This window comes from Microtus ochrogaster, chromosome 5 (assembly GCF_000317375.1).
Source record: "Microtus ochrogaster isolate Prairie Vole_2 chromosome 5, MicOch1.0, whole genome shotgun sequence".
Classification (NCBI taxonomy): Eukaryota; Metazoa; Chordata; class Mammalia; order Rodentia; family Cricetidae; genus Microtus; species Microtus ochrogaster.
In genome coordinates, this window is record NC_022012.1 from 75,543,214 (window position 1) to 75,554,659 (window position 11,446).

At 41.2% G+C, this 11,446-nt stretch overlaps 1 protein-coding gene and 1 pseudogene across 1 annotated transcript in view; one reads left to right on the forward strand and one right to left on the reverse strand.

Moving 5' to 3' along the window:
- Zwilch (zwilch kinetochore protein) overlaps positions 1-11,446 on the forward strand; it is a 41,648-nt gene that overhangs the window by 1,131 nt on the left and 29,071 nt on the right. Inside the window, exons 2-5 of the mRNA XM_005348187.3 lie at positions 2,602-2,653; positions 3,535-3,627; positions 6,185-6,303; positions 9,708-9,924. Of these exons, the coding sequence (XP_005348244.1) occupies positions 2,602-2,653; positions 3,535-3,627; positions 6,185-6,303; positions 9,708-9,924 (481 nt within the window). The remainder of the gene's footprint in view (positions 1-2,601; positions 2,654-3,534; positions 3,628-6,184; positions 6,304-9,707; positions 9,925-11,446) is intronic.
- Positions 4,298-4,464, reverse strand: LOC101982847 (annotated as a pseudogene).

Genomic DNA, 11,446 nt, shown 5'->3' on the forward strand with positions numbered 1-11,446 from the left:
TCTTGTAGACCAGGCTGGCCTCGAACTCACAGAGATCCACCTGCCTCTGCCTCCCGAGTGCTGGGATTAAAGGCGTGCGCCACCACCGCCAGGCCCAATGCTATAATTTTTAACTGCCATTATTGCTCTTCTTCCTGTTTACGAAAGCAGTAATACTTGTAAAATACTTGTACATTATAGGGGGGGAACTACTGGTTTTTGTTGTTGCTGTTTGAGATGGTGTTTTTCTGTGTAGCCCTGGCTGTCCTGAAACTCTCTATAAACCAGGCTTACCTCCAAATCAGAGATCTACCTGTCTGCCTCCCAAGTGCTTGGATTAAAGGTGTGGCCACCACTGGCTACCTAAGAGCTAGTGTTTTTAGTGAAGCTAATGGTGTCTGTGAATGCGCAGGAACTTCAGTTGTTTTTAACTCTTGTGGTATTTCTGCCACGGCGTTGTTTTGTTGTTGCTTTAAATCCAAGGTCTCATGTAGCCCAGGATGGACTCCAAGCCAAGGATGAGTTTGGACTACTAACCATCCTGCCTCCATCTCCAGGGTGCTGTCATTATAGGCATGTACCATTATGCACAATTTTTGAGATTCTAGGAACAGAATCCAGGGCTTCACACAAGTTAGGCAAGCATTCTTTTTGTGGTTTTCGAGACAGGGTTTCTCTATGTAGCTTTGGTACCTATCCTAGAACTAGCTTTTGTAGACCAGGCTGGCCTTGAACTCACAGAGATCTCCCTGCCTTTGCTCCCCAAGTACTGGGATTAAAGGCACGTGCCATCACTGCCTGGCCTAGGCAAGCACTCTTACACCTGAGTTATGTCCCTAGCCTCTATGGTTATTTTATGCCTGTTTTATCACCCCCACTGATGAAAATTTATCTAGATCCATTGGCTTACTACTTATTTCCTGGGTGTTTTCTTTCCAATGTGGTGTTTAACTCCAGAATTACTCTCAAGAGTTCTAAATCTAAGACTCCAACTTCCTCCTTTTCTCCTTTCCCAACCTCCCCACCACCTCTCTTGTTTTATTTATACGCTGAGGATTGCAGGTGGGTTGGGCTTGTGGTGCTGGACAAGTATTCTACCATTGATCCCAGTCTCCTTGTTCTTGCCCACATTGTTGTACGTGGGGCCTTTATCATGTTTCTAAAAAGCTATAAGTCATTCACTAGTATTTTCCTCCCAGAGTTCTTGGTACCCCATAATTGGCAGTTTACTCTTTGGATTCCTGTCGCAGCTGGTTTTGTTTGATAGTCCCAGTGTCTAGCAAGAATGCTTGAGAAACAGTTGCTGAATGACCAAGCAATATTATTGAATTATATGTAAAGGACAACCATTTTTAAGAGAAATTCACAATCTTGGACCAGAGAGATGGTTCAGAGGTGAAGACACTTACCACCAAACATCTTAGCATGGGACCCACATAGTGGGAGGAGAAAATATCCTACAAGCTGTCTTCTGACTTTAGCAAGCACACTCCCCCCCACACTCACATACACATGCACATGTATAAATAAGTATAATAAGAAACAAAAACAGCCAGCGGTGATCGCACATGGGAGGCAGAGGCCAGCCTGGTCTACAGAACTAGTTCCAGGACAGTCAAGACTTACACAAAGAAATCCTGTCTCGAAAAATAAATAAATATATGAAAATAAAAAATAACGCCGATAGTGGTGGCGCACGCCTTTAATCCCAGTACTCGGGAGGCTATTCCTCAAGTCCCCACCCTTTTTAAAAATATTTTGGGATGCCTCAGAGGCTAAGAGCACTTATTAGTCTTCCAGAGGACCGGAGTTTGGTTTCCAGTGTCCATAGCAAGCAGCTCACTGTAACTCCAGTGCCAGGGCAATGCCATCTTGGGCACCTGCGCTCATACATGCATTACCCATTCCCCTTACATACACACATAATCAAAATTTTTTTCTGTTTTTTTTTCTTTTGTTTTTCAAAACATGGTTTTTCTGTAGCTTTGCAGCTTATCCTGGCATTCCCTCTGTGGACCAGACTGACCTTGAACTCACAGAGATCCACCCGTTTCTGCTTCCTGACTGCTGGAATTAAAGGTGTACACCACCACCGCCCGGCACTCAAAAATTTAGATTTACTTATTTTATGTGCATGCTTTGTCTGCAAGTAAGTATGTGTACTGGCTTGTGCCTGGTGCCTGCAGAGGGCAGAAAAGGGTGTCAGACCCCATGGAACTGGAGTTACAGATAAGGTTGTGAGCCATCATTTGGTTGCTTGGATCTGAACCCAGGTCCTCTGCAGGAGCAATAGTGTTTAACTCCTTAGCTATCTCTCTAGCTACCTTACCCACGCCTACACACAACCCCCCCCCAAACAAAACAAAACAAACAAAAAACTTTGTTCCTATACAATCTCGCTATGTGTCCCTGGTTGGCCTGGAACTTTGCTGGGATTAAAGGCATGCCCCACTTTACCTAACCTTCCTTTACCTTTCCTTAACCTAATTGTTTCCCCTTCTGCAGCTATCCTCAGAGCTGTGTAAGGACTAAGCTTTTCCACTAATGCGTAAATAATGCACCAGCTAATTTCTGAGTTTAAATAATAAGGCTGATCCTCCAGATCTCTCTTCTGTGTTTCAGAGAAATTAATGAAGAAAAGAAAGGAGTCTGTAAAGACCCATTCGTCTATGAGGTATGAGCAATTTATTTAGTTTTAAACATAATCATTCTAAAGTCAAAGTTTTTTTTTAAATTTAATTTATATATGCTAATTTTTACCCTTTTAGGAGATAATTCTATGAATTTTGACAAATAGCTTCAAAAGTGCAGCTACTCCCGTTATCAAAATGTAGACTATTTCCTGTCTAAAAACGTGCTCATGTTTCTGTATGAGCATTTTCATATGTCCCTAGTACCTGCCGCTGCTAATTTGTTTTCTGTCTCCATAGTTTTGCCGTTTCCAGAACGTCACTAAATAAAATACATGGTTTCTTGGCTTTGGTTCTTTCTTTCTTTTTCTGTCTGTTTGAGGCGGGTTCCCACTGTGTAGCAAAAAGGGCTTTTCAGGGCAGCACATCTTCAGGTGAGCTTTGAAATGTGGACAGGTGGCAGATAAAAGCTGGATTTTCTTGTGTATGTGCATACATGTGTGCCTCTGGTACAGGTCAAGGCCAGAGGTCAATGTCGGGTGTCCTTCTCAGTTGCTGTCCCCCTTAGTTATTTTGTGACAGGGTCTCCCACTTGATCTAGAACTCCTTACTTGGCTATACTGATGGGCCAGCAAGTCCCAGAGGTTCTCCCGTCTCTGCCTCCCGAACGCTGGGGTTATAGATGCATGGCCTTGTGCTCATCTTTACATGGGCACTAAGGAGTGAGCTGAGGCCCCCATGCTTGAGCAACAAACAGTTTACAAGCCGAGAGATCCCCAGTCCATAAACTAGATTTTCTAAAAATGAGAAACAACTTGACAAAATAAGGAAAACTTTTGAAAACATGTTTCTTTTTTAGTAATTTGCATGCAGCTAGTCTGTAGCACTTAAATCAACACAAAACGCTACAATCTGTTTTTAACAGGCTGATGTGCAAGTGCAGCTGATCAGCAAAGCCCAGCCAGATCTTCTGAAAACTCTTCTAAATGAGAACAGATCGGTGTTTCTTGTGGAAAAAGTAAGTATTGGGCTTTGTGGTTTGTGCTTAGAAGCCACATTTGTTTCTTTGGGAATGCTCTCATACTACATGTTTTCCCATCAGCATTAATGAAAGTGGACACTAATTCTTTTATGAGTAAGCATGGTGCTCTCTACTGGAAATATAATGCGAACCACAGATAAATACATAATTATACTTTTAGAATAGATTCATTAAGAAAAAACAAAACTAGGCACGGTGGCAAACGCCTTTAATCCCAGCACTCTGGAAAGCAAAGACAGGTGAATCTCTGAATATTCAAGACCGGCCCAGTCTATATAATTAAATTTCAGCACAGCCAGGGCTACATAGTGAGACCTCCCATTCATCTCAGAAACAAACGAAACAAAGAACAAATCTATCAATTAATCATTCAAGCCCATTGAACACGTTAATAATCCCTTTTGTAAGTTACTCCTATGTGTATTCCATGGTATGGATATGCCACAGTTTGATGCTTGAAGGGCATTTGGGTTGGTCTTGGTCTTTGGCTTTTATTTATAGAACTACTGTAAGAGCCAGAGAGATAGCTCAGTTGTGCTTTTTTGTTTATTTTTTTTTTGAAGGTCTTCACTTTTTTTATTCGTACAAAGGCTAGCATGATCTATTTCACTAGGTAGACACTCTTGAAAAATCCATTCAAGGTCACTTAGTACAACTTAATAAAGCCTATGTGCTTCATGTACTGAGAACACTGAGACACATGTTCAGCCCAAATTTCCAGATCAGACCATGGTGGTTAGAGCAAATGTGACAGGAGCAAGAACCCTGGCTGAACTTCTGCAGGTGACTCCAGTAGAGCTGCTGGTGACCCATGATGCCTTCAGACCGCAAAAAGTCGATAGCCAGTTAAGAGTACTGGCTGTTTTTGCAGAGGACCTAGGTTCAGATACCAGCATCCACATGGCAGCTCACAACCTTCCATAACCCTAGTTCCAGGAGATCTGGCTCCCTCTTTTGGCAATCGTGGGCACTGTGCACCCTTGATGCACAGACATACATGCTGGCAAAGCATCCATACATGAACTAAGAACTGCTATAATTACTCCTGTATTTTTTTTTTGTATGTGCACATCTAGGTCAAATGTTAATCTCCCCGCCCCCATTTAGTAGCTATGTGGTTCTGGCAAGTGATTTAGTTTTTTGTTAGTTTCAGTTTTTTTCCATCTATAAAACAATGATACTAATAGTGTCTAGCTCATGATTTTTATGGATAATAATGGGGAAATTAAAATGGTGCCTAAAATACACTAATACTCAGGAAATACTCTTACTGTCATTGTTGTCAAAACCAAAGTTATGTAACCACCGTACAGACATAGCTATTAGATCCTGTAACACTAGTGAGAGCTGACAGTCTCTCACTAGTCACAATAAGTGTAAAAAGTGGGGGCTAGCAGCCAGTTGGTGGTGGTACACGTCTTTAATCCCAGCACTTGGGAGGCAGAGGCGGGCAGATCTCAGTGAGTTTAAGGCTGGCCTGGTCAACAAAGAGAACTCCAGGGACAGCCAGGACTGTTGTACAGAGAAGCCCTGTCTTGAAACACCTCCTCACTTCCCCCCCAAAAAAGTGAAGGCTAGGGTCTGGAGAGATGGCTTAGTGTTTACTAGCACTAGCTATTCTTCTGGAGGACCCAGGTCCAATTCCCAGCACCCATGTGGCAGCTCACAACTGTCTGTGGCTCCTGTTTCAGGGGATTGTATACCCTCACAGAGACATACATGTGGGCGAAACACCAATATACATAAAATACAAATTTTTTTAAAAAGTGAGACCTAAAGCCAGGCAGTTGTGGTGCACGCCTTTAATCCCAGCATTCGGGGGACAGAGGCTGGAGAATCATCTCAGAGTTCAAGGCCAGCCTGGTCTACAAATAGAGTTCAGGACAGCCAGGTAAAAAAAGTGAGCGCTAAGTCAGGCAGTGGTGTTATGCACACTTCTAAACCCAACAGGAGTCAGAGGTTGGCGAATCTCTGAGTTTGAGGCCAGCCTGGCCTGCAAAGTGAGTTTCAGGACAGCCAGAGCTACAAAGAGAAACCCTGTCTCGAAAAACAAACAGAAAAAAATGAGGCCTATGGCTGGGTGTACTATATACCTGTGATCCCAGCATGTGGAACTTGAGTCAAAATAAATAAATAAAAGGTAAAATTGAGGGCTGTGTACTCTAAGCGCATATCCCACAGGCAGTTTGTTCCAGTTAGGAAATGAAAATATCTAAATATCTGGGGGTCTCTCGTGGTGTTTTACCTTTAGCTTATCATACTGTGCATGTTAGAGCATTTTTCTAATGTCATCAGGTGCTTCCTTTACAAGTAGCAACTACAATCAATATCTTTGGGAGCTGGAGAGATGGCTCAGTCGTTAGGAGGAACTGGGTTTGGTTTGCAGCATCCACATGGTAGCTCACAACTGGGTGTAACTCCAGTGTCAGTGCTCTTAAATACTGAGCCATCTCTTTAGCATCCTGTGTAGTTATTTCCTAGCACAGAAAAGAATTGATTCTTGGATCTGATTAAATTATAACATTTTTTAAAGCTTTTGGAGAAGGAAGAAACAAGTCATGTTGAAGAACCACAGGCTGAAGAAACTGCTATTTCTGATTTCTCTACTGGTGAAAGTGTTAGGCCACTGGCCTTGCCAGTTGGGAGAGCAAGGTAAGTTTTTTGTTTGTCTTTGAAATAAAAGAGAGGATTTAAATTGAAACATTGTTGGGGGCTGAGGAGGTAGCTCTGTGTGTAGACTATTTGATTAGCATACGTGGAGCCCTAGATTTGAGCCCCAGCATTGGATAAAACCACAAATGGTGACACACACCTTTAATTCTAGCACTTGGGAGAAGGAAGGAGGAGGGTCAGAAGTTCAAGGTCATCCTTTACCACTAAATAAGTTTTCAGCAGACTTGGCTACATGAGACCCTTACTCAAAAGGAAAAAAAAAAAACCTTGTAACTTTCACCATTCTTACAGACATTGAAAAACTGCACCTAGGGGCTGGAGAGATGGCTCAGTGGTTAAGAGCATTGCCTGCTTTTCCAAAGGTCCTGAGTTCAATTCCCAGCAACCACATGGTGGCTCACAACCATCTGTAATGAGGTCTGGTGCCCTCTTCTGGCCTGCAGGCGTACACACAGACAGAACATTGTATACATAATACATAAAGTAATAAGACTGCATTCACCTTTTCCTTTTCCATCCCACTCTGCTAGTCTATTTCTGTGGCTTCCTAATTATTTGCTTTCAATCTAGCCCAGTTTTTCTTTTTCCCTAATACCAGAGTTATCTTTTTAAAATTGGATTTTTTTTATTTTTTTTATTTTTTATTTTTTTGGTTTTTCGAGACAGGGTTTCTCTGTGGCTTTGGAACCTGTCCTGGAACTAGCTCTGTAGACCAGGCTGGTCTCGAACTCCCAGAGATCCGCCTGCCTCTGCCTCCCGAGTGCTGGGATTAAAGGCGTGTGCCACCATCGCCCGGCTGGATGATTTTTTTTTTTAAAAAGCATGGTTGTATTGCTTCAATACTTAAAAATCCTGTATAGGTTCTTCATTGCGTTCATGGTTAAATCCATGCTTGATGCACAGGAGCCTTCATTTTTCTAACTCCAGAGGTTTTCCATCAGGGGCTGCTACTAAGTTGGCATTCAAACTATTCAGGAATGTTTTTAGGTGTCACAATATATAGCTCTGGGTATATCCTGGACACCTGTCCTACACAGCATGAATTATAATGTCGAAGAAATCAATGTGCTTCCAGATTATGCTTGTTTACCTTTTATATTTTCTTTCTTGCTTTCCTGCTGTGTACATACGTTGTGCCAGCCCCTTGCCACCTGCAAACTGAAGTCTTTGCCTTCAAGAGGATAGAGTCCTAAGAATCTGTACTTAGGAGCAGTGCTGGAACTGATCACCATAATAATATGTCTTTATGCTAGTTTTTACCCCACACACAAACCTCACACCTTTAATCCTAGCACCTGGGAGGCAGAGGCAAAGTGAGTTTGAGGCCAGCCTGGTTTATAGAGTTCCAGGATAGCCAAGATCACAAAGAAACAAACCCTGTCTGGAAAAATGGGGGGGGGAGGGGGGAGGGAGGAAAGGAAAGAAAAAGTTTATAAACTTTTTATGCTAGTTAGTAAGTTTTTTTCCCTGACTTTTTGGCCTTTAGTCATAACACGGCCTGTTTTCTCTGTTCCCTAGGTCTTAAACATTATTTTGTTTTCTTCTGCTAATATGTTTGGGTTATTTCTGAGTGTGTGAGTGTCCATGTGGGAAGAAATACCCATGGATGTGCAGGCCAGACAACAACTTCAAGTGCTGTTTCTTAAATGTAGTCCAGGGCCTTTTATGGCCTAGAATTTGACAAATCGTCTAGGAGGACTGACCTGTTTCCAGGATTCTCCTGTTTTCCCTCTCCAGTGCTGGGATTAATAAGTGCACAAATCACCCACACCCAACTTTTGTTTCTATTTATATTATATATATATATATACACACACACACACACACACACACACACACCATATATGTATGTATATGCCACATGCATGTGGGTCCCAGTGGAGTTCAAGAGGTAGTCAGATGCCCCATGAGCTGGAATTAAAAGCAGTTATGAACTACAGGACATGACAGCTGGGACTCAAACTCAGATCCTCTGGCAGATCTCTTAACCCATAAGCTTTCCAGTCCCATGTGTGTGTACGTGTGTTTAACATGGGTTCTGGAGATGGAACTTGGGTTCTTATGTTTGCAAGGCAAGCACGTTTATCAACTGAGCCATCTCCTGGCCCTATCGTTTCTTGGTTTTCTATTTCTTGGTGCCTTTCATACTACTGTATTTCATACTGATTTTTGTGCTTACTTCTTAAAGTCCAATGCCTTAGAAATTTCCTTTTTGAATATCTAATAGTAAATTGTTTCTTTCTCTTGAAAAATAGAAGTTTAAGCTTTATTTTTAGTTGACTTTTAATTTTGAGTGGTATAGGTATAGAGACTTCTCTATACCTTAATGCACATTTGCCAGTTGTTCATGTTTTGATATGTCTACATTATCATTTTTCTCTTCTTTTCTTTTTCTTTCTTTTTTTTAAAGATTTATTTATTTTTTATGTATACAGTGTTCTGTCTACATGTATGCCTGCACACCAGAAGAGGGCACCAGTTCTCATTACAGATGGTTGTGAGCCACCATGTGGTTGCGGGGAATTGAACTCAGGACCTCTGGAAGAACAGTCAATGCTCTTAACCTCTGAGCCACTTCTCCAGCCCTCCCCCTTTTTTTATACACGGTTCCCCCCTTTTTTTTATAAATGGTTTCTCTAGCTTTGGAGCCTGTCCTAGAAGTTGCTCTGTAGACCAGACTGGCCTCAAACTCAAAGAGATCTGCCTGCTTCTGCCTCCCGAGTGCTGGGATTAAGGGCTTGTGTCACCACCACCTCGCTGTCATTTTTCTCATTCAACCAATACAGATTTATATATTCAAAGCAGTATATGGTACATATATATGTATACTATGTAACTGTTATATACCATGATAATATGTACTGTTATCTTGTCAGAATTATGTATTAATATATTTTTATGCCCAATGTACATAACTTTAAAATTATTTTATTTTTAATTATGCAGGTGTGTGTGTTGATAAGAGTAGGGTATGTGTGTTTTCAGTCTCTGCAGAGGCCAGGCATATTGAATCCCCCTGGTGCTGGATTTACAGGCAAATGTAAGCCACTGAATGTGGGTGCTGGGAGCTGACTCTGGTCCTTTGCAAGAGCAGTACGTTTTTAACTTTTGAGCCATTTCTCTAGACTTAGAACTACTAGAGTATGTAGTATACCCTATTCTTGCTGAAGTATGTACATATACATGTAATTATCCATTTTTTCACTTCATTTCTAGATTGTTGACTATGAGACCTTTCACTTATCTTTTTTAAATTAAAAAATAGAAAAGTAGGGCATGGGGTGGTGCTGAGCTTGTGCTCTACCACTGGGTCACACTTTCAGCTTCAAAGATAGCATGTGATTGGTATTTTATAATTGGTTCTCCTATCCGTTGTTTTCAAGGCAGCTAATTGGGCTTTACACCATGGCTCACAATCCTAATATGACCCATTTGAAGATTAAGCAGCCAGTTACTGCCCTTCCTCCTCTTTGGGTGAGATGTGACAGTTCAGATCCTGAAGGTACCTGTTGGCTAGGAGCTGAGCTCATGACAGCAAATGACATCATTACAGGAGTTGTCTTATATGTGGTCACTTGTAAAGGTGAGTGCTCAGTCTCGGTATGTTTATTTGCGTAGTTGTTTCGTGGTATTCCTGAGCTTCCATCTAGGAGGGAAGTGTAACTTGGAGCATTGAATTTGTGCTTATCATCAGGGAGGAGGTCAGAACTCCTGAACGTCTCGACATGTTCTGATGCTTTGTTTAGGTTTAATTTAATTTGTACTTTTTTTTTTTACTGTTCAAGATTAAAAACCAGAGTATAAGTAGAATATAATCCTATTTTTGCCTTTTTGGAAGGGGTGGATTGAGTCAAGGTTGGCCTTGAAGTTAATATTTTCTGCTTTAACTTCTGTAATTCTATCTGAATACAACCACCCAGACTATTTTTGTTTTGTGTTTGGTGTGTGTGTGTTTTTTTTAATTTGAGTTCTTTGCAGGCTTAAACTTGTGGACTCAGTGGGACTCCCGCTTCACCCTCCAATTGATTTTTTTTTTTTTTCTGAGACAGGGTTTCTCTGTGGTTTTGGAGCCTGTCCTGGAACTAGCTCTTGTAGACCAGGCTGGTCTCGCACTCACAGAGATCCGCCTGCCTCTGCCTCCCGAGTGCTGGGATTAAAGGCGTGCGCCACCACCGCCCGGCTCACCCTCCAGTTAAAATTACAAGTCCATGCCAGTGTGCCTGACTATTTATTTTCCATTTATTTTTGTGAGTGTGCACATTTGTTGTTTGTTTATTGCTTATATATTATATATTTTATTATGTTACATATTTTATATTCTATGAATCTATATTATATATTTTTATTGCTTATACATTAGATATATTGTTGTTTGTTTATTACTTATAATATAGTCTGAGTTCAAATTCAGTATCCTTCTGCTCAGCCTCCAGAGTAGCTAAGATTCTAGATGTAAGTTTCCATATTGGACTTTAAATATATTCTTTTTTTAAAAAAATTATTTAACTTTATTTTATGTGCATGAAGGTGTCAAATCCCCTGAAGCTGGAACTACAGACAGCTGTGAGCTGCCACGTGGGTGCTGGGAATTGAACCCAGGTCCTCTGGAAGAACAGCCAGTGCTCTTAACCACTGAGCCATCTCACCAGCCCCTATTCTTTTCTTTTTTGAGACAAGGTCTTACTGTGTAGCCCTGGTAGGCCTGAACTTAGTACATAGACTAGCGTGTTGGAACTAACAGGGATCCGCCTGCCTCTGTTTCTTTTTTATAACTTATTTTTAATTAATGTGCTTTCATTTTTGGCCTGCATGTCTGTCTGTCTGTCTGAAGGTGTTAGATCCCCTGGAACGAGAGTTATAGGCAATTATAAGCTGCCATGTGGGTGTTGGGAATTGAACCTATGTCTTCTGGAAGAACAGCCACTGTTCTTAACTGCTTATTTGAGTCTGTCTCGAGTGCTAGGATTTAAGACATGTGTTACCATGCCCAGTTAATTCCATTTTTTTAATAAAAATATTTTCATGTAATATATTCTTTTATTTTATTTTATTTATTTATTTTTTTTGGTTTTTCAAGACAGGGTTTCTCTGGTTTTGGAGCCTCTCCTGGAACTAGCTCTTA